Source organism: Castanea sativa, chromosome 8, assembly GCF_040712315.1.
Source record: "Castanea sativa cultivar Marrone di Chiusa Pesio chromosome 8, ASM4071231v1".
Classification (NCBI taxonomy): domain Eukaryota; kingdom Viridiplantae; phylum Streptophyta; class Magnoliopsida; order Fagales; family Fagaceae; genus Castanea; species Castanea sativa.
Window position 1 is genome coordinate 31,489,630 of NC_134020.1, and position 22,705 is coordinate 31,512,334.

General features: G+C 35.7%; 1 protein-coding gene, 1 long non-coding RNA gene and 1 pseudogene across 6 annotated transcripts; 1 reads left to right on the forward strand and 2 right to left on the reverse strand.

Annotated features, from left to right (window-relative positions):
• Positions 1–8,821: 8,821 nt before the first annotated feature.
• LOC142607973 (cation/H(+) antiporter 15-like) lies at positions 8,822–12,971 on the reverse strand. 3 transcript variants are annotated; one of them, XM_075779665.1, is made up of 4 exons: positions 12,462–12,971; positions 10,828–11,564; positions 10,560–10,653; positions 8,822–10,295 (listed from the first exon to the last, which is right to left on the reverse strand). In XM_075779665.1, exons 1-4 carry the CDS (start codon positions 12,684–12,686, stop codon positions 9,138–9,140), a joined length of 2,214 nt encoding a protein of 737 aa, XP_075635780.1. In that variant the 5' UTR covers positions 12,687–12,971; the 3' UTR covers positions 8,822–9,137. The 3 variants fall into 3 exon arrangements, with proteins under 3 accessions (XP_075635780.1, XP_075635779.1, XP_075635781.1); XM_075779664.1 differs by having other exon boundaries at positions 10,560–11,564; XM_075779666.1 differs by having other exon boundaries at positions 10,560–11,548; positions 12,462–12,582.
• Positions 12,972–13,782: 811 nt separating this feature from the next.
• On the reverse strand, positions 13,783–17,838 carry LOC142606198 (uncharacterized; annotated as a pseudogene).
• On the forward strand, positions 14,764–17,208 carry LOC142607147 (uncharacterized). 3 transcript variants are annotated; one of them, XR_012839246.1, is made up of 4 exons: positions 14,764–14,925; positions 15,530–15,581; positions 16,332–16,648; positions 16,925–17,208. It is a non-coding gene; the product is annotated as an uncharacterized LOC142607147 (long non-coding RNA). The 3 variants fall into 3 exon arrangements; XR_012839245.1 differs by having other exon boundaries at positions 16,327–16,648; positions 16,925–17,207; XR_012839244.1 differs by having other exon boundaries at positions 14,766–14,925; positions 16,370–16,648; positions 16,925–17,204.
• Positions 17,839–22,705: the final 4,867 nt, after the last annotated feature.

A 22,705-nucleotide genomic window follows, 5' to 3' on the forward strand; every position in this document is an offset into this window, starting at 1 on the left:
AGCATACTTTTCATCCCTCGATCCATAGTCGGCCATGTTCACAAACTCAAAACCACTCATTTGAAGCTCACTCCCTCCTTCCTCGAGTCCACAAACCAGTGCTAGGATCTCACCATCTCCAAGCACTATGGCAATCCCTCCTTTCCATAGGATCTTCATCTTCAAGTGTAGTGAGGAAGGGATTTCCCCATTAGGGTGAAACTAAGCCCTTCCCAAGAGAAGATTGTAATTTGGGGTGATGTCCATGACATGAAATTCCACAATGATTTCCATTGGCCCAATCTTACAAAGAGCCTTGAAAGTACCCATGACCTTTCTTGAAGTGTTGTCATGTGCCCTTACAGTCAAGGAAGAAGGAATGATGGTCTCCATGTCTAGGCCAATAGTGAGTGCAGTCCTAAAAGGACAAACATTCAAGGCGGATCCATTGTCAATAAGAACCATTGGGCCTTTGGCACCTATGCATTCAATGGTGATTTACAAGGACCTAGTGTGAGTAGCTCCTTCGGGTGGGAGATCTTCATCAGAAAAAGCAAGAAGATGGCTTGAGGACCTTCAACCCCCATGAGAGACAAAACTTCTTGTGGAGTAGTTTCTATAGGTACTTCTTTTCCATTCAAGGCATCCAAGAGAGCCTTACGGTGCTTTTGAGAGGCCATGAGCAAGCTCCATACAGACACATAAGCTTAGGTCTTCTTTAGTTGCATCAAGACCCTATCATTTTCTTCTTTATCTTCTTTTCCCTTAGGTTCTATTAGCTTGGACCCTTCCCCTAGATCCCTACCAGGATTATCCCTTTCTAAAAAGGATGGCTTGTAGTGCTTCTCGCTCCTAGTGATATTTGCTACATTGTCCTCAAAAACCTTCTTCTTCAATTTCGACACTTCTTTGGGAAATATTCCCCATATTGCTACCGCCTCCTTTAAGGCCTCATCTTCTTCATCTCATATCCCTTGAACTCCTACGGCATTGACATTTGAGGTCTCTATCAATTTTGAGCAATCCCATTCAACTTCACATATTTGCACCCAATTTTGATATGGAAGGGGAGCCTTATGGTAATCGGGTAAAGGGTTTTTTCTAATGTTAGGTTTGGTGATGATGTTGGGATTTGGGAGGGTTCCATTGTCTATAAGGTCTATTATCTTGTATTTGAGGTGAAAGCAATTGTCGGTTTTGTGGCCGGATTTTTGGTGATAGTGGAAATATTCATTAAGGTTTCAAGAGGGAGGTATAGGATTAGGCATGGATGTGAGGTCTTAAGGCTTGATGAATCCTTTGGAGGATAGGTTTTCATATGCTTGGATGAGGATCATTCCTAGGTCGTAGAATTCTTGGTGAGCTTTCTTTAGGTAGGCCAGTGTTGGTTGAGGTGTGATGGTGCTTACATTTATGGGATTGGGTGCTTTAGTGGTGGTCCCCTCCTCCATATGTCTTCTTGGTTGGATGCTTGCTTTCCAATTTCTCCAATTGCCCATTATTGAGAGCATCTTCAATTCTTATCCCACAATCACATAATTCTCCAAATAAACTAATAGATGATGACAAAGGCCTGCTATTATAAACTGGAAGCAAGTTCTTGATGATCATGTTGATTTGGCCTTTCTCATTTGGCCTGTTGACCATTCTAGATGCCTTGTTCTTCCATCTAGTCATGCATTCGGAAAACTTCTCCCCTATGCCTTGTTTGGTAGTCTTTAAATCCCTTAAAGTCACATCAATCATAGTGTTGAAGATGAATTAGTCCACAAACAACTGCACTAGCTCATTCCACACCTTGATTTTGCTTGGATCAAGGCTATAGTACCACCTCGATGCACCTCCCATGAGTGAGAGGGGAAACACATGCAAAGTTTGCTTCTCATCTAGCCCTTTTATTTCCGCAGTGCTTAGGTATCTTCTTATGTGTTGCTTTGGATCCCCAATGCCATCAAATTTTTTCGTAATCTTGAACTTAAGTGGCAATGCAATAGGAGCCTTTGAGCTTACTCCCCCTATATTATAAATGTAGTCATCCATTCTTTGTGCCTTATGAAAGGCAAGTTGCATTTTCTCCATCTTTTCTCTCATAGCTATGGTTTCCGCAGTGGGCCTCTCAAATTGCTTGTTTCTTTCACACTCCACTTTGTCTTTTTCATCACATTCTTCATCTTCCTCCTCATCATCATGGATTTCCACATGTGTGGATTTCTTGAGCCAAGATTCTTCCAACCTAATGAGGCGTCCTCCCATTTTCTTAAGAGCTTCTCCATGTTCGTCCAAAGCCTTAAGGAACCTTTGTGCCATTGGGTCTTCCATGGAGGTAGCCATTGTCTCTTGGGTGTTTTCTTCTTCTTGGTATGTATCATCCATCTTGATCAAATGCCTTCCTTTCTCTCAAATCCAAATGGGAGTGAGGACGTGTTTTCTTGACTTGGGCAGTGCAATGATGCTTGAAAAGAAGCCCCATTTTCATTAAGTTCATGTCCCAATTAAAAGGTTCCTTTTACTCTTTAGATGTTCTTGCAAAATTCTTAAGTTCATTTTAATGGAGGCCCAATTACAATATCACTCCATTTCCTCTTATGGATCCTTGCACCTTGTTTCATTGGACTTTGGTCCATTTACAAGAAAGCTCTCATCTTACTCTCGTGGGCTTTCATTAGAATGTACTTAGAAATTTTCAACATTTTGTCTCAAACTTGGGCCTACAATGTACTTATCACATTGGGCTTTTCATTTTTATTCATTATTTCATCACTTTTTTTTCTATGAAATAGCCCTCTAACTAGAATATTTTGTGGCCTTCCTTTCAAAGTCTATAAAATTCTCATTATTTTGGGCCTAAGCATATAACAAATAGACCCAAGATTAGGGAGTTTCAATTTGGCTTTGAAGGAAATTGGATGCTAAGTCCATAGCATACTTATTACCTTAGTCCCAAAGTCCTCTTTTCCAAAAGGTCTTTTGATTCGGGCCCATGATAGCAATTAGGTTGTGGTCTTATGAACCTTTCAAGTTAAGATATACCTTTGGATTTAGGGACAAGCCTCTTATATGTGAGAACTTCTTTTCTTTTGTCCCACGACATCTTAAGTTATACCATAACTTTAGGACCATCCCCTCCATTTTTATACCTTTTATTTGGCCTTTAAAATTAGGTGAACACATGAAATATGGTTGAACAAACAAGACATATATAAAAGGTACCTTTCATGGTAGGATCTAGGATCTCTCTAGTGTGGGTAGGCTCCCTAAGGATAAAAGGATAGATAAGTAGGTCACTCACAACTAGGTGGGAAAACGAGGGCCTAAGTGGACCATATAGTAGATTGGTATAAAACCATTAATGTACTCTACGCCTATTATAGGCTATGGCACCGGTTGTGAGTTGATGGGATGAACTTCAGAAAATTTGGGCCCGAATGGAGCCTTACATCTTCCCACTCATCACTAAACAAGGGTAAGGGACAAAAAGAACAAGTGAAATGTGGTCTACTGTCGCAGGCAACCAAAAATAAAAACCTATACTCCTAAAAATATATGTAGTAGTATGAGTATGGATCGTTTCCACGGAGAGTATCTAGCATAGTTTTATGCTACGTGAACAAGGAGGGGGGGATTTGAGTATAATGAAAACAATTTTAAGAAAAACAACTAAGGAACAATTCAAAATAAAGTATCAAATTCAATCAAAAGAACAAACCTTGGTCTAAGTGAACATCCACCATCGAAATTTTACAACTAATCATCAATGTGAGTATATATCAATTCACACTTTGAATATTCATCATTGGAACTATTTTCCTATCTCTCCTTAGTTGTAGCTAATTAGAAAACAAGCAATCTAATTAACCATAACTACTAAACAACCCAAGACAAGCGCTAAAGGTTTAATTTAGTAGCAGCCTTAAGAACTAGAGAGATTGATGAAGCTAAACATAAGCACAAGCGGTTGCATTGAATTTAGTTGAGTGTTCTTCCTAAGATCTAATAATTTTTTATTCATCAAATCATTAAATCTTGGTTGCTTCACAAATTATAGAGATCAAACAATTACAGATTTGATATCTAACCTAGCAGTAGATTGCAACAAATAATAAACTAGCAAGCCTCCTAGTAATTAAATGAGACAATCATGAAGATAGGCATAGAAGAACATCTAATACTCAAAGCATAAATTGAACAATAAAAAACAAATTAGATCTCACAGTTTTATTGATTCCAAAGCTTTTGTTTCCTTTCGACCAAGTATAAAAGTTTTAGCCACGCAGGGCAATGACAAAAACTCAAAGGAGAAAATTAGAGAAGAGGGGAGAGAGAAGCGTGTGTGTCCAATCTGACTTCTCCTCCCCTCTTTTACACGTTAATTCCCCCTTTCCCAAGCCTACAAAATCTCCTAAAAATATTCCAAATAATAATATCCAAATCTGACTAATCAATGAAAATATTAAAAATAAAATAAAGTCCTAATATAACTAGGAAAGTGGTGTTTTTCAACTGGAATTTTTGTGCACCAGATCTGGAAGCTTCTAAAAATAAACTGCATCAGGTATTAGAATTTCAGGCAAAGGAACATTCCAGAACATCAGCAGTGCAGGTGCAGCAACTTCAAGCCCGATTTCAACCTTGATGTGTCCCGTATCTCTCAAAAATCAAAACATGAAAGTTGTAGACCTTTTTCTTGGAATTTCATATCATCTTGAATCATCTCAATCGGAGCTTGGATGAGATAGTTATGCCCAGATTACGAAGCGATGTTGAAACTGTCCAAAATCTCCCAATTAGCTATGTTTTGCACTTAATGCCTCCATTTGCATCCTAAATCAAAATATAAGAATAATGAGTACATTTAGGCACCAAATAAGTATAAAAGACTAAACATTAAGGGAGAAAATATGACAATTTGCATTCTCATCAAAATGTGTGTGCAAATAAGTATTGAAACTGTTTTTATTAATGTTAAGAAATAAGACACATAAGAATTAAACTCACTATCCCCAACAGCGTCGCCACTATGGGCACAACGAAAGTGGAGTCGCCACTATAGGCACAACAAAAGTGGAGTCGCCATTGTGGACTCAATGGAAGTGGAGTCACCACCTAGTTATATGATCTAGGCACCATGAATATAGCATCCTTTCGAGGAAGGACTTTTGATCTTACTTCCAGAGTTTAGGTTCAGAGTTTAGGTACACTCTTAGGAAGGTGTTAGGCACCAAAGATCACCAACTCTAATGTTGGCCTCCCATCATTGTGCCTTATACCTTAACCTCACTAAAAGCACTCTCAACACTTGCATCTATACTCACACTAACATACATCTATGCATACAATCATGGTATCTTTCATCCCAAAACACATACTTATCAATCTAAAACAAAAGAGAGCCAAGGCACAAAAAAAACCCCTAGCATTCATCTAACATGTGAAAACCTTTATCATACATCTACGACAAGGCAACAAGCAAACATATTACAAAACCTTAATCATATATGTAAGCATGTCCAATCATATCATCAAGGCGAAACCCTAATACAAAGCATGGACATTGTTAATGCATGGCTTGTTCTTTACTTACCTATCAGCAGCATAGCACCTATGGCATCAATGCATGAACATGTGAATAAATGGCATTAATACTAAAAAAAAACCTAATCTAAACCCTAATCTACACATGTGATAACAAACAAACAATTTAATAGGTAAGCAAACAATTATGGAGCTTGAAACCTATGGAAAGGAGGCTATACAGAATACACATGTGAATGCAGAAACAAAACAAACAAAAATTAGATTTTTTGGGTAACGGCATCACGCACGCTAGAACAAGTCTGTGTATACATGATTTCAGCCTGTGTCCGCAAGCAAGATCATGCGTACACAAATCCTTACCCAGAAGACCTAATTTACACAAAAACTGAATAGAAGCCAAACAAAACATAAAACGTGAACACTAGTAACCTCACATACTTAAAGACATTAAAAAAAAAATCTAAAACTAACCTAAACAAACATGTGTAAACATAAATTAAACAAAAGAAATAGATTAAAACAAAGATTAAAGGCAAAAAAAAAAGAAAAAAGAAAAGTTTAAAAAAATACCTTAAAGCAAAAGATCCTAGGCTTAATTTTTGACCGTTCCCCTCAGTCAAATCTATCACAATTCAATAAAATAGTGATTAGCAATCTTAAACTTGAAGGAAAAGGTCACAATCAAATAAAAAATTACTTGAGGGTGTTTTATGAAAAACTCTCTTTTGATTCACTATTTTCTAGTGAATTTTAGGTTTTTCCTGTGGGATTTATGTGTGTTTTGAAAATGTATCATGTAAGGCTTCATATAGTGGAAAAAATGGGGCTTGGAATGGCTCCCAGACGATGTGGGATTCAATTCCAAACCTCAGCCATTATTGCAGAAAACTTGTCTTCCTTGTGTTTCTAAAACCCTAGCTACATACGCAGGAATGTGCCTACGTACACATGCTTTGGCTTGTGTACGCAGGCCACGACCCACGTGCGCAGGCAAAGGGCTACTTTAATCATTTTATTTCTAAAACTAGATTTTTTGCTCATTTAAAATGTTATATTTTCCATTTTAATACTTCTCAAGTCAATTTAATATCTAATTGAGCACTAAACTAGCCTTGGGCCTAAAGTTCAAGCATCATTGGGAAACAGGGGCCTGAGTTGTAAGGGGTACAAAATGCAGTGTCTACAGGTACCTTTCACATATTGGGTGCATAGAGATTCTAAGAGCGGTGTTCGAAATTTGAACTACTTGGTCAACAACAAATTAAGAAGAAATACCATGAGTGGCAACTTGCTAATTATCAACTAATAAAACAAAAGAATGGAAGCAACTCTGTCACTACCATTTCTTCTCACACATTAATTTTTCTTCTTGATTGCTAGAAGATTTTTGGGTGTATGCTTTCATCTATAAAACTAAAAAATAATCTGTAATCAAATACAGAAGTCTATGAGGGTCCTAAACCAACACCAGACTCTAGCAAATTAGACAGATTGACAGAAGTCCATGAGCGGTGAGTTTTTACTTTTTAAGCCTCTACAAATTTTAGATAAATTTTCAGTCTTTTAGAGTAAAGGAATTAGATCCAAAAATATATGACACATGCAACATGTGATGTCATCATAAATATATAAATTGTAAGTGATTTAACACAACAAAACACAATCAAACCAAAGAGAAATAAGAGTAAAACAGAAGAGAGAAAAGGAGGAGAGCCACTGCATCTACTAGTAGCCTCTTCCCTGTGGATGTCGTGAACCCAAAAAAGATAGGATTTTGGAATCTGGGTTGCTATCAAAATCAATCAATTTGTCAGTCCACGAAAGAATACCAAGAATCTCTTTGATGTTCAGCCACCTTTTTCCTCTTGCCACAAAGGAAACGTGAGAACTATAAACAAAACCCAAAAACTGAAAACCTAATAACAACTCAGTGGTAGTATTGGAACTTTATTATTGATAACCAATCCGTATGACAAATTATGCAGAAGACAATCATTAAGGAATTATTGCCATCACTTTCTTTAACATAGAATGAACAAACTTCTCCTGGCTCTTCTCTAATAAGCCACAACACATTAAAAGAATGAGACATGAGTTACATTGATTAGTTGGCTACCTTCTAGAAACATAACAGCATACACGTTGTGAGCAATTTAGCATCGAGTCTTAACGCTAAACAAAAAATACTAACCATTCAAAAAGTCATCAGAAGTTGCGATACAAATATAGTGATAATTCAGCATTGTGAAACACACCTAAACAAAAATCAAGAGTGATATGTAAAAGAAATTGACTACTGAAATTTCAATAAAGAATCAAAAAATTCCCCCAGGATTGTAAGCAATAATCAACGATGGAATTGAACTCTTGATAGTTTGCACACCTTTGTCTTGCATATTCGCTGGGCATTGGCTAAGTATGAAAATTTGATGGGGAAATTTGATGGAAATTGGATAGAAGACTCTAACTTTGCATTTACATTACAAAGAAATTGTTTTGCTTCCAAATTCAACTTTGGATGGAAGGATGCGAATAGTCATAACTGAAGATAATAACTAATGTTGTATGGATAACAATTGAGAAGATTTAGTACTTAGTAGTAGATGAATAGTCATCTTTTTTTCTTTTTTCTTTTTTTTTTTGAGAAGGAGATGAATAGTCATCTTAATAGAGTGCATCAACATGTTTGTCCATGATCTATATTTAATTTTTTGATGAACATGATTGGTATTTAATTATTTTATAAAAAATAGAGAGAAATTATAAAGGAAAAAAGTATTTAAGAAAAAGTATGAGATGGCTCAACATGGAGCGTAGCAGCATTAAATGTTACACTTCAACTTTTAGTATTATATATAGATAGATTAATTATATTAGAACAATAAATAAATAAAAAATTAGAAGCCATGTGTTAATCATATAGAGGTATACAGTATAACACCACCTACTTAATTAAGGTTAATGTTAAATTACCAATTGACTCAAAAACTTAAATTATTGGAATATGGTAAATTTAATTATTTAATCACGTACTTCTAACACTCCTCCTTACATGTGGGCCAAAACTACTTTTAATAAATGAGACCCGTACATGAGAATTTTTAATAGAAGGTAGAGTGGAAGAGACAAAGATTGAACTCAGAACCTCCTGCTTTGATATCATGTTAAGTTACCAATTATCTCAAAAGTTTAAACTATTAGAATATGGTAAATTTAATCATTTAACTACATATTTCTAATAGCATAATAGCTAGAATCAGACATTTATAGAGAGAGATTCTACAACTGTAGATACAAATAGGCAATTAGACAGTATAAAGCGTTTTACCAAGAAAGGAGAGGGTAGGCTTTGAATCAGGGGCGCATCATTATTAAAGGAGCCAGCTGATTTGAGTGTTTTAGTAGCAGTAGTAATACTAGAAGGCTATCTGAAATCAACTTCTCATTGCTCCTACTGTTCTAAATACACATTTATCTCTTACCCACAAGGAAATGGAAGAGAGAAAAAGATCAAGAAAATGATTGGATACACAACTTGGAATGATGGTGGCTGTGAATTAGATCCTGCACTAGGTCTATATGATTATATCTACAACTGAACATGTTCAAAATCCTAAAACCTCCTATATATTTACTCTTCTCAATCGCGTGGAATCCTCTGGGTCATTCAAACCCCACAATTTGGTCTGTTGCTGCACAACCAAAACTGAAGCTGCACCCCTAAAATCTTTGGCAGCAAGTGTATCTCCTATTGCACCCAACTCACCATGCTCAATGCATTTCCCAAGGTCTGACATCAATTGCGAATCCTGATGACGTCTCCCAACCATAACAAGGTCATAAGCATTCTCCATTGACCTGAGTACAGCAAGCACACCATTTCCATCCATCACCATCTCCTCTTGGTAAGAAACTCGCTGATTACGAAAGGCATTGAGCCTAAATTGACTCAAGATTTCGGTATCAAGTATCTTGCTCCTAGCTGTACCACCAACAATCTCACTTGAAGAATAGAAACGTAGAAGTGTAATTAGAACATTATGATCATCATACATGCGTCCAGCATATGCTAGTACTTCTCGGTCATCTGCACCCCCAAAGAAGAGCACAGCCACCCGATACATTGAGGGTTGTCCAAGAATGGACCAAGGTTTCCTCTGATTCCCACGGTCAATGAGGACTCCAACGGAGCAAGGAGCCTTATCAAGCACATTATTGTTGAGGTGCCTAAGAGTATTAGAGGATTCTACTCTTCCCCCTATAACCCACTGCTTGTGGAAAGGGATGACTATGAAGGTTGTTCTCTTTTCAAGAGCTAGGGAGCATACATCATTGTGCATTGTAGCATAAGGGGAAATGCCTTTATAACAATGCACTATAACATGGCCAGAGTAATGTTGTTCAAATTTTCTGAATGCGTTGAAAATTTGTTCTGATTGAGTTGAATATTGAGATTTATTTTCCCTTGACACACAAGCAATGAGTAGGGGGGAGGCACGGCCAACAAGCTTGATTAGGTGCAGAACAGCTAAATTGATGGGGCTCTCTTTGCTGGGGTTGGAAGCAGAAAGAAGGTTCAAAACTGCTCGGACATTATCGGTTGTATGGATGCAAGCAAGTATGCGCAGCTCTTCATCGTTCCTGTGGTGTAAAATAGTCCTCCTTTTGTAGGCAAGGAACCTCTTCGAAGTATCATATAGGGCATTGGTGAGGGGAGTGATAGCTCCAGTTACAATCAGCAAAGAGATTACCAAAATGGTGAAGCATTCTTCGTTAATGACCTGCCCATTATTGTAATTACCTTTATTTGTTAAGAACATCAAAGAAATAGTCTTCTAGGTTAATGTACTACTCTAGATTCTTTGTCATAAATTCTTTTTCATGAATATATCACTAATATATGGCTTTATGTACTTAATTCTATGAAAGTAGAAGGGAAAAATATCATACTTTTAAGAGTAACAAAACACAGAAGGATAAACAGAAGAATGCCATTAGACAATGCATCTGAGATACATCAAGGGGTAGGAAAATCGATGGCTTACATTGTGTTCCTTCCAGCGAACCAATATAGCAAGTTCAGTAATGCCTTTGGAGTTCATAATAATACCAAGAGAGAAGGCATCTCGGAGTGGCATCCTACACAAGATAGGAGGCAACATTGTACCTATGATCTTCCCAAAAAATGCAACAACAACAATCAACTGAATCATACCCACATTCTTTAAATTTTTTATGGCAAAAATATCCACCTTTAATCCACATGAGGTGAAAAATATAGGCATGAGCAATACTGAAACAAAGCAATCAAACCTCTCTACTAATGCAGCACCTAAAGGAGGGCCATCTGGTATGAACAAGCCCAATACGAAAGAAGTGATAAAAGCATTTATGCCAATAACTTCACCCATAAATCCACAAAACAATAGTGCTATAAGGACTACAGAAATATAGATCTCTTTTACAGGTTTTCCTTCAGGGGTATTTCGAATTGCCCACAGAGCTGCTGGACGGATTCCAACCACAAAGAATATAACAAGAAGGACAGTTGAGAAAGTAGCCCCAATTGCTGTTCTCAATGACCTTGCAATAGTTAATCTTGTAGCAATCCTCACTGCCACAATAAACCAGTGGCACATATCAGACACAATTGAAGAACATGATGCCAGCCGTCCAAGCTCTGAATTGAGCAGCTTGAGTTCAGCCAGAAAGGAAGCAATAACTGGAAAGGAAGTCAGAGACTGTAATACTGCCACAAGGTGAAGCACATTGGAAATATCATGATCCAATGACAGAAAATGATTGAGGACAAAGGCAACTAGTCCAGCCAGTGCATAAGGAACAAAGAAGCCTAAAATTCCTATAGCCAATGGCCTCTTGCCTGATTTAAAAAAGATAGTTGGGTCTGTCTTCACCCCAAGTAGGAACACAAATAGCATGAGACCAAAAACTGCCAAGGTGTCCAGTAAAATTTTCCCTTTAGGTGGGAAAACTTTGACTGCATATGCTGCACTGCGCCCTAGAACTGAAGGACCTAAAATTACACCAGCCTAGTGAACATCAAAGATGGGATCAGTATATGCAAGTAAAATCATATAAAGTCACATACATGCAACCAATTAAGAACTTCATAGTCATGGATTCCCAGCTACTGGATTTGACAACAAATTAGTGGAATGCTTAAGCAACTTGGAGTACATGATGAATGTCAAGAAGGAACTTAAGGGAGTACTGCATAATTTTTTATTGAACCATTTGTATATATTTTCAGGAGCAACTCCTTTAGGTTGGTTCATTCCTCTCAACAAATAACAATATTTTTCTGAAAAATTCTTTACCTGATTAAATGGAAATTAAATTTCATTACATGTAATTCTTTTTACACTTGGAAATTGTTATTGAAAATTCCTCCCCTTTTCCTTATGCCCATTTTTTTTTTCTTTGGGGGAATTTAAAATTTCAATTATAGAACTTATCAAGTTTAAATTGTCAGCTTGTGATTTAAAAAGTTACATGTTACCTTTAAGAGATTTAATTGTATTTACTTTTTATTCATAAGATTTATGTATTAAAATTATAATGAGCTTGCTATTATGTTTTCAAAACTTTCTTTTCAATTTACCTGATTTAAAAATGTGAATTTTAATAATTTGAAGCTAAGAAAATATTAAAAGATGTAACCTCATGCCAATAAAGTGTAACTTCTTAACCAATACACCAAAAACAATATTATCTTTTTCAGGAATAATTAAATTCAATCATGTGATTTATTGGTCCCTATAACCACAATTCAACCTAATATATAACATCTAACTTAACTATACCTAAATTTTACCCGCGGGCAACCCGCTTATATATAATACATAAATGTGGTATATCAACACAATAAATGATAAATGCCATAATTCATATATTGATCTTAGCAAGAAGAGGGAGAGAAGGCTTACAACAATCTGAGAAACAACGGAGGGTTGGTCAATATTCTTGAAAAGGGCGTGAAGGGAACGAGAGAAGATGCAAATGAGGGAGAGCTGCAACAGCAAGAGAGGGAGAGAGAAGTCGAGAGGGTCATCTCCAAACCATATACCCCTTGAGTTTAAGCGACCAAAAATGCTGCATGTGGAGGAGCCAACTTTCATTACTTCTTGAGTCAGCTTACTGTCTGTGCTCATTTTTATGTGACTGAACCTGCATGAGGGTAAGAGAGATGATCGAAAGTTTTTTTTTTTTTTGTTGAGAGAGGCTTTGGGTTACGGGGGGAAAGGGAGAAACAAAGAGGAACACAAAGGAATAGGAGGGAAATCCATGTGGGAAGAGAGTTTAGAGATGGATGGACGGGACAGAGAGAGAGAGAGAGAGGGAGAGAACAGCAACAACAATGTCAACAATAACAAATTAACAATAGCAAATGGGGAAAAGTGTCAATGGTTCCACTTTGTTCGTTCAGACCTTTGACCAAAGGTAAAGGGGCATTCATCTCTCCACGGTCCAAGGCTTCATGCATGCGATGTCTACATAAGAATAAGATATAAGAGGACTGCCCTAAAACAAAAACAAAAAAATTATATATATATAAAAGAGAATTCGATGGTTTTGATTGTGCCACATTAATTATTATAAGTCCATTTTTTTTTTAATTACATGGTTACAACATTGGAGAATTATAGAATTAAACCTAAACATCTTCATTAAAATTATTAAGGTGTGTCAATTTGCAAGTCCAAATTTTATTATAAAAGGTCTATAAACTATTATATCAATTAATACAATTAATATCACATCAATAACAAGATAATTTTGACATCTCATAGGTATTTTTACAATTTTCATAATGTTAGTTTTTTTTTTTTTTAATGTCAATATATATAGTTATTTCCTTTCCAACAAACGCTACGTCTATAATATTTTCTAAAATTTAATCAAAGAAAGCAAAATGGTTCATTTCTGCTCTAAAACAAAGCCCAATTCAAGGTGTGAAAGTCAAAATACTCAGGAAGGCGTTAGTTTCAGCACAAAAGTGGGCAACATGCCAGAAATTAAATTTGTTACTACATCATTGGTTGGTGCTGGAGACTTTTTGTTAAATTCGCACACAAATAACATGTAATTGGCAAAATAGCTGCATTCATCAATTAATTTGCAGCTGTTCAAATAAGAGAATTTGGTGGAAAGGCTACGAGGTTTTCCAGGAAATGTTTTAAGTGTTTGGAAAATACAATGATGTTAATGAGAGTTACATGTCTAATCTAACCTGTATATCCAATAAGATTATACTGTAATTTGTATTCTGTAATGACACTCAAGAAACATCTCATCAATCAAAGAAATCACCCCGTCTCAATCAACCTCGGAATCAAATGAAACTTAGTCCCTTCCACATCCAGCTAGCAAAATCAAACCCTTGAATCTTATCCACATCACCCATATAACTCAACGAGGTCTGCACTAGTCGAATCCACCCCATTCCTTTACCTTTCTCCACTTTCTTACTTGGATCCCTAGTGATCTCAAAGAAAATTGTCTCGTTCCTCACCGATCCCACATAAGGCAATAAATTGACCCAATTCTTCAATCTATGCTCTTCATGAAACAGGCAAAATTTGCCAAATAGTATAATACTGGGAAAATTTTAAACCAATAGCATGTGTTGAAAGTTTATTTGTTAGTTGGACTCTTTTTTAAAAATCAAGTATAGCAAAATCGACTTCCAGCCAAAATCGAGTTTACTATACTCGACTTCCTTTTTTATCCACCTCAAAGCTAATTTTCAGTAGGAAGTCGAGTATATTAAAGTCAACTTTGGCAATCTTGGCTGGAAGTCCAAAGGCGATTTTGCTGTACTCGATTTTCAAAAGAGAGTCCAACTAACTAATAAAGTTTGAATGCATGCCATCCGCCTAAAAATTTTCTAGAATTATACTGTTTAGCAAATTTTGCCTCATGAAACGCCTTATCAGCCTCAATGGCAAAAATCTCAAAAGTCTTATTCTGTTTAGGATACTTTTCTTAAACCAACTAACTATACTAGAGCCATAACTCCGAGCTCCAACATTGACGTAAACATACCTATTCTTAAAGTTAATATCTGCCAAAGATGTCACGTCCCTGTCAGCCCATAAAAAAAAAAAAAATAAAAATAAAAAGGGGAAAGGTCAGATTTTTGGGGTTCCCACGTGCCCCACCTAACCCCACTACCCACCATTCTCCACCACTCCTTTTTCTCACTTATCTCTTCACTCTTTTGGCCGGCTCTCTCTTTTCTGTCTTTCACTTTCTTTCTTATCTCTTCACTTAAACACACACTCACCCGCCGGCCTCCTCTCCAAACCACACCATTTCACCATCATTTTTCCGGCAAGATCACTGGAAAAATACTTAGGAACCCCTAAGCATCTTCATCATTTTTTTTAAGTAAAAAATTCCTAATCTTTTTTGTGGGTTTTACACTTTTGCTTGAGGTTATTTGTATTTAAGCTTTAATAATGATACTCATGTGATTTATGAGTATTGGAAGTGATATATATGTGTTTTTATGTATGAGTTTTGTATTGGTGGAATTATTTGATGAATGGGTATATAATTTGTGCTATAAATGGCTATTTAAGGTATATGTGTGGTGGAAAATTTAGGGGTTTTAAATTATAACATGTGATGGTTGGCAAATTTAATTTTTCTATTGCCATTGGGTTTATTTGGAGTTAGTTGAAGTTCTAAATTTCTTGTCTTGGACGATATTTTGATTTTTGCTTTCATGGGTCTCTTAATGATGTAGTGTAAATTTATGGAAGCTAGTCATAATGTTGGAGATGATCTTGAATGGGTTAACTCTATAAATTGGAGTATATGCCTTGTGAATTAATTTTTTGAGAAACTTTGGAAGTGAAATATGTTAATATTGATGAGGTTAAATACTAGGCTTGCCTAATTAAGTCTCTATTTGGTAATTCCTAAATTGTGGCTAGATACAATTTCAAGCTCTATGCTTATTGTGATGGGTTTACTTGATATTGTTTAGATTCTAGCTAATCTCCTTGGAGCTTGGAGAATTAGGCTTTTGTGGTTGCGAGGTAAGTAGCTTCTTAATGGGATATTTTTGGAAAAATAACCATATTTCATAAATGATGTTTTTGAGTCAAACACATTTTGGAAAATTATATATGGATATATGTTTTCTTAAAATTGTTGTGTTGTGGTGTGCCTTTGTGTTAGAACCCATTTCCCTCTCCCTTGTGTGTGTGTGTGTGTGTGTGTGTGTGTTTGTTTCTCAAAAAAAAAAAAAATTAGGTAATTGTCCCACATTGCTTAAAAGAGTGTGCTGTGTATAGTATAACTTGCCCCACCTTCCCTTAAAAGTTACTATGGCTTTTGAGTGGAGTTGTGGTGTGCCTTTGTGTTAGAACTCATTTCCCTCTCCCTTGTGTGCGTGTGTGTGTGTTTGTTTCTCAAAAAAAAAAAATTGTTGTGTTGTGATCCTATTGCATATTATTATATATAAAAATGCATCATATTTAGTATTGCATTTGGGGAAAGGCATGAATTGTTGATATGGAAAAATAAGCATCTTTTATTTAATCTTTGGTAAGGAAATCATGGATTTTATGGTATATTAGAAAATTTAAAGATGTTTATCTTGTCTTGTTATGTGGGAAATTGATAGAAAATCTTTTGACAAGAATGAAGTTGAAAACCTTACAAACTTTGTAGAAGTTAGATTATTTAAGGTTTTTCTAAAACTACCTGGTTATAAACTATGTATTTGAAAGGAAATATATACCTGTGAGCTTTATGTGGTTTTAACACCATGCCATGTAGGTCAGTGTGATTTCCCAGTGATCACCCGATTTGGTTTTTGTAGTCTTTGTGACAACGGAATCAAATCTAGGTCAGTGCCCTTTCACTTTGGATGACGCGTTCTTCCCTGCTGTCCATGGGGGGAAGAGGTTCCTTGATTGTGTGTGGGTGAGGCTGCTGTCCATGGGGCCAAAAGACCACATGCAAAAGAGGTCCTATTTGACGCGCTCTCTCTGCTGCCCATGGAGGGAAAGAAAAACCTTGAGAGTATGGGTGAGGCTACTGTCCATGGAGCTAAGAGTCTGCATACCAGAGAGGGCAATATCATGCCAGTTGTGAATAGGTGGATCCCCTGACCGGTCTATGTGATATTATAGTATATTTGTGATAAACTACCGTATGTTAGATTTTATTGTTTTGGAAATTATATTGTTAGTACTCACAGATTATAGTATATAGTTTCAAGGTATTTACTTTGAGAAAATTTATATTTTATTATTTAATCATTCTTGTCATATTATTATTATTGAAGATGAAACTTGCATTTCCCCCACCCCCATTAATTATACTACTTACTGGGCTTCGTCTCATCCCGTTATATTTTTTATAAACTTTTCAGAGTAGGCAACAATACTTTGAGACAGCTTTTTCGTGGCTAATAGTAGTTAAACTAACTACTGATGGAGGCTGAACTTTTGTAATGGAGTTATTTGATGTTGTACATCTTAGAATAGGCTTGTCTCATTTTTGTTGTATATTATAGTGGTTGTGATTGTATTCCCACTAATGGGACAAGCTGTTGATATGTAATTGTTATTCAGACCTCTATTCTTTTGTGGCCAATGGTCCTTCTAATTAATACTTAGAGCTCTGACTTACTTTGAAAATATATTCAATGGAATTATTATAATAATTCTTGATGTTGATACTTGATAGGATTTATGTGGATTGAATTGTCAAAATGTAAAAATTTACAGGTACTTGAGATGTCTTTCTCACGCTTTGGACCCTTTGGGGTTTGGGGCATGACAGAAGAAGTTAGGTATTTTATGTTGTTTATGTTTCTCTTCATATTAACTAAGGTTTCAATGGCTTTTCTTGAATCACCGGCTCAGCATTGCAAATTATTTTGCATTTGAACACCGGAACCGAGCATTTATCACCAGAATTTGAATTCCTCTCTCCATGGAAAACAATTTCTATTTATTTCTGCATCATAACCTCTCAAATCTTCAAAGAATCTACGCTATCAATTTTGCAAGAACTGATCAATCTAAAGGAGGAATTGAACAATTCAAGGAAAGAGTGCAAGTTGTACAAATCTTTGGTATTGGTGAGGACAACAAGGAAGCCTCCCGGACCAAGCGTCCGAGTGATCTCCTAAGCGAAACCGACCAACCGATTCGACCGGTATAGGCGACCGATGCCAGAAAACTCGAAATCGAAAGTGTTATCATCAAACGGCTAGAAATGTGCCTCACCGGAGACAGTCATCGATGGAGACAATCTCTTAGAGATTCCGAAGGAGTCCATTACACCGATCTCTCTCAACACATGTATATCCTCACCGACTAGGGTTTCAAGGCAGAAAGCCTTGGAATTGGGAGAGAAAGGCTTTGGATACCAAATCTTGGAAGACGAAAGAGTAAAAGTCAACAAATTTACACAAGTTCTTGGTAGACCGGGGTCCTATACAGACACGGGGACACGGGCATTAAGTCTTAAGGATTCAAAGAAGAAGGTGTTGTTTGGATTGCGTCCACGTTTGGATGTTTTGCGTTTCAGGCCTTTTCTTTTCTTTTTTTGGGACTAGGGTCTGGTGCACTATTCATGGGATATAAATAGTGCATCAAGGCATATGAACAATGTTTTTAGTGTGAACAGTAACCGAAATTTATTTTTTTTATTATTTTCAGTTTTCAGCAAAATAAGCGGTATCCTAAAGTTAGAACTTCCAAGAAGAAGATTCAGATGTAAACATTCTTCAACAGACTGGGCCTTAATCTTGGTGGGTCCATGAATCGTTCACTAAGTTTGATGCCAAGTATTAAGTCTCAAAGAGAGTGAAGATGGGGGAGGAGGGTGGGATTTGTCAATAAATGGGAGTTTTGAGGGTAAATTGGGGAAATGGAATTTATTTCAACTGTCTAGGAAGGAAAGATGTGGTGGGGTTAAGGATGGCAATTTTGCCCCGCCCCTCCCCGCTTCGCCCTGCGCGGGATTTTTCCGCCCCGCAAAGGTGGTGGGGTGGGGATGGGAGGAGATTTTAGCCCCGCACCACAGGGTGAGGTGGGAATGGGTTTAGACTTTTTAGACCTACCCCACCTTGCCCTGCCCCGCCCCACCCCACCCTACCCCACCCCACGTTGATAAGGGTTAAATTGTAACTTTTTCATACTCTAAAACCCTACAATTTAAACAAACATATTATCAACTTATTTTATTATACCTTACGTGGTTCTCTACCTCTTTTTTCTCTCTAGCAATATTGGAAATAAGGTACCAATTTTAATGAATTATTTTGTCTTTATTAGAAACAAATTTATATACCATTGAATCATTGATTTTGTACTATGAGATTTTTATGTTTATTGCGATAGTGTCTTGTTAAACAATTGAATACTATTATTCAGTATTTGCTAAAAATTAGTTTGATTTGATGGGATAAATTTATTTGTAATTTCAAGTATATTTTTATTAATGAGATAGGTTTTATTAAAAAAAAATTAATATCTGTGGGCAAATCAACAAATAGTAGAGTTTTGCTGAGTGGGGCGAGGCTTCACGAGGCCCTAAGGAGTGGGATGAGGTAAGAAAATTTTCCCCGTCATGCGGGCCAGGGTAGGGATGGAAGAAGACAAAACCATGCGAAGCAGAGGCGAAGATACCATCCTTCAGCCCCGCCCCCCCCCGCCCCATTGCCATCCCTAGGTAGGGTCCATAATATGGTTACCTAGTTTTTGCTAGATTTGAGAAATCAGAGTTGGAAAGTGATTAGTCGCCATTAAGAGAATTGTTGTCTATGGAGATTTTCCTTTCAAGTGGGAGCCCTGGTGGAGCATGAATTACTTCTTTTTTTATCCTAATTACAAATTTCACCCATAAACTTGGTTATTTTTCAATGTTTTCATTTTTCAACTTTATAATTTTAATTTTGTTTCCTAATTTAATGTGATCCTTTTATCTACTTTCAAGTTTATCCGCATAACAAAATTCCCAGATGTGGTTATCTAACAAGGGTTGTTTGGAGACTCTTTGTGTCCACTTGAGAACAACTTATTTAACTTCTTGTTAAAAACTTTTTACTGAAAGTGTGTTACAGTATACTAATACTTTGAAAAAGTGAAGTTTTAAAATTTTGTACACAAAAGCTAAAATAAACTAAAAGCTGAGCTTATAAGCTCTAGCCAAACAGACGCAATTTTGTGCAAATATGGTCCAAGACTAACCCATCTTCTTTTTGCAGACAGTAGTCTTCTTTTTTGCAGATCATCCTCAAGTGAATGTCAAAATGTCTTGGAGATCCTGGAAGCTTATGAAAATTGTTCTAGCCAATAGATCAATAAATCCATGACAACTACTTTCCTTAGAAAGTCTACTTTTGAAGAAAAGAGTCGGTCAATAAAAGAAGCTCTGGGTGTTCTTAAAATCAGAAAAAATGAGAGGTATTTGGGTTTGCCCTTACTAGTGGGTAAAAAGAAAAAGGTTAGTTTTTATTACATTAGGAGAGAGTATGGAGGAAATTACAAAGTTGGGAAGAAGAGCTATTGTCTAAGTTTATAGAGAAAACTTGATCAAGGCTATGGTTCAAGTTATCCCAACGTTTTAAATTACATGTGGATAAATATCATGAGATCAAAAGCTTTATCATAAAGTTTTGTTGTGTTGTGTGGATATTCTTTGTGTAAATATGACATCAAATATCTGTTCATTTTAGATCTCTCAAAACACAACAAAATCACCCTTATGTTTTCTCAAATCCTAAAAATTAAAAAAAATTGAGAATCAAAGAAAAATATTAAATTAAATGACCAAAAACGCTCAACACACTAGATTTTTTTAACCAATAATTTTCTGATTACCCCTATCATTATTCTTCACCACTAATGTACCAATTTCTTACTCAAATTAATGCACAAATTCTTGATATATAAAGAACGAGAGTGAAAGGGAGCCCTAAGAAATAATAATAATAATAATAAAATTAAGAAATTTTTTTTTCTATAAATAATTTCTTATTTGTCAATATTAGTTGAAAACATATATATTTTTTAATATTTAGAAATGAAAAAAAAAATTCAAAACTAAGTTGTTTTAGGTGATTTAACAGCAACTATGGTTCAAGTGAACCAAACTATTAATAAATAGCTTAGGCTCAGCTCAAGAAATACTTATTTATTTAACAAATGATCTAAACTCAAAACTAAGATTAGACTTCAATATTAAACAAGCAAAGCTTAAGCATAATAATGTGCTGGTAAATAAGATAATCTATATATATAAAAATGGGTTCAAGTTACACTTTTTCTAAACCATTGGATTTAAGTAGATCCAACTGTTAAAAAAAACACTCATTAATGATAATATTCTGATTAGAATCTCATTTACTATCCCTAATTTATTACCTTCCATACCTATCTCTAAACCAAAAAATATGTCTACATTTTTCTCTCTCTCTCTCTCCTCCATATAATAGGTGAAACTAAGAGAAACTCAAATTAGAATTCCAAATTAGAGTTCCAATTTTGCACCATGTGTCCTAAATTATTTATTCTTAAAGAGTTTTGTGGGGAGTAAAAAGATCCTGATGGGAACGTGGGTCTTTTGGGCCGTGTTAAGAAAGGCCGACCTGACCCTGGGTTTAGAAGTTGTTAGTACTATGGGTCGGCCCATACGCCGAGGATCCGAGGATCCAGCCGAGGGTGAACTTACCCTCGGATGAGCACCGAAGAACTCGGGATTTCATAGTAAAGGTTAGGGGATGACATAGTTAAGGCCAATGGTTAAAAGGGGTGAACCTTAGAACGCCCCAGAAGCACCGGTGTTGAAGAAATGTCAAAGATAAAGGCTGCTACCTCCACATTAAAAACCCTGCACCTACCACCCTGGCCGCATTTATGGGGAAGTGACACTCCGAACAAAGGAAGAGAAACTTCTGGTTACTATTCAAAGGCACTGAGAAAAGAAATATCTAGTCTAAGGGGGAGGTGAGGCAACACGTGTACAAAGCATTCAAAAGAGTAATATATAAAGAGCAATTTAAGACAGAAAGGGGGGACGGACTTTTTGTAACCTAAAAAGAAAAGAAACAAAGAGAGAGAGATAATATAAGAACAACTCGTGGCTTATGTCCGAGGAGGCTGATTGACTATACTCCTTGTTGTTTCCAAGCATTTGCAATCTTTAGTTTGTCATTTAATCCTCATACGCTTCTAACCTGGGTTTCAAGCCCACACTCTACAAATTCATATTGTTTAAGGCTCATTGGGCCTGAGCCCATAACTGTTCTTGGGATCAGGTACAGTGTGCGCTTACAAGTTTTATTTCTTAATTTTAGAATCAAATGTGAGACGACATCATAAATATTTATCCAAGTGAGTTATTAAGTACAAAAACCAAAGAGTCTAGAATAAATTAATTGTAAAAAAAAGTTTTTTACAATAATTTTTTAAAAATGGGCAATTTACATTTTATACCTAATTATATTCTTACAAATTTTTTTAAAGAGTTAACAAAATATGAAAATGATTATTAATATTATTTAAATTATATATAAAAATTATATTATGCACCCATGCATATGCATGGGTTTACAAGCTAGGGAGTATAATGCTAAATTAATGTAATATAATATTATATGTATATATGTATAAACGTTCAAAATATACTTTTATAGACTTAAACTTGGATTATGTAAGTTTGTAAATAAGTTCATAAGATATCAATTTGTAATTTGTAGTTTATTATAGATAAAACATTCAACAAGTTCACAAAATTTCCAAATTAACCTATCACCTCACACATGGACCATTGAAAAAATTAAATTAAAAATTATGATTGGCCCATATATGAAGTGGTAGGATTATTTAGAAATGTTGTAAAATTGTTATTAACTTTTATCGTGTCCCTAGCTTTATTGAATAAGTTAATCCAATAGTTCATAAACAAGCTCAAGCTTATTTAATAAGAAAATGAACTAAGCTTAAACTTATAATCTGGTTTGATAATGAACTCAAGCTTAACTCATTTTAAAAAAATATTTAAATGAACAAACTTAAACTTTTAATATTCGATTAAGTTATTGCGAAGAATCACATATAATACAATATGATATAAAAGAAAGTTGGGATAAATTTTGAAATAATTGATACTATAAAGACAAAAATGAAAACACATAAAC

Bases quoted from the DNA above. Each gene is read 5' to 3' on its own strand.
- LOC142607973 (XM_075779664.1), bottom strand. From the start codon at position 12,686: ATGAGCACAGACAGTAAGCTGACTCAAGAAGTAATGAAAGTTGGCTCC. The intron at 11,565-12,461 runs GTAAGCCTTCTC...GATGTTCACTAG, and splicing joins CCGTTGTTTCTCAGATTGTT to GCTGGTGTAATTTTAGGTCC. The intron at 10,296-10,559 runs GTAAGCCATCGA...AATAATGGGCAG, and splicing joins TTCGCTGGAAGGAACACAAT to GTCATTAACGAAGAATGCTT.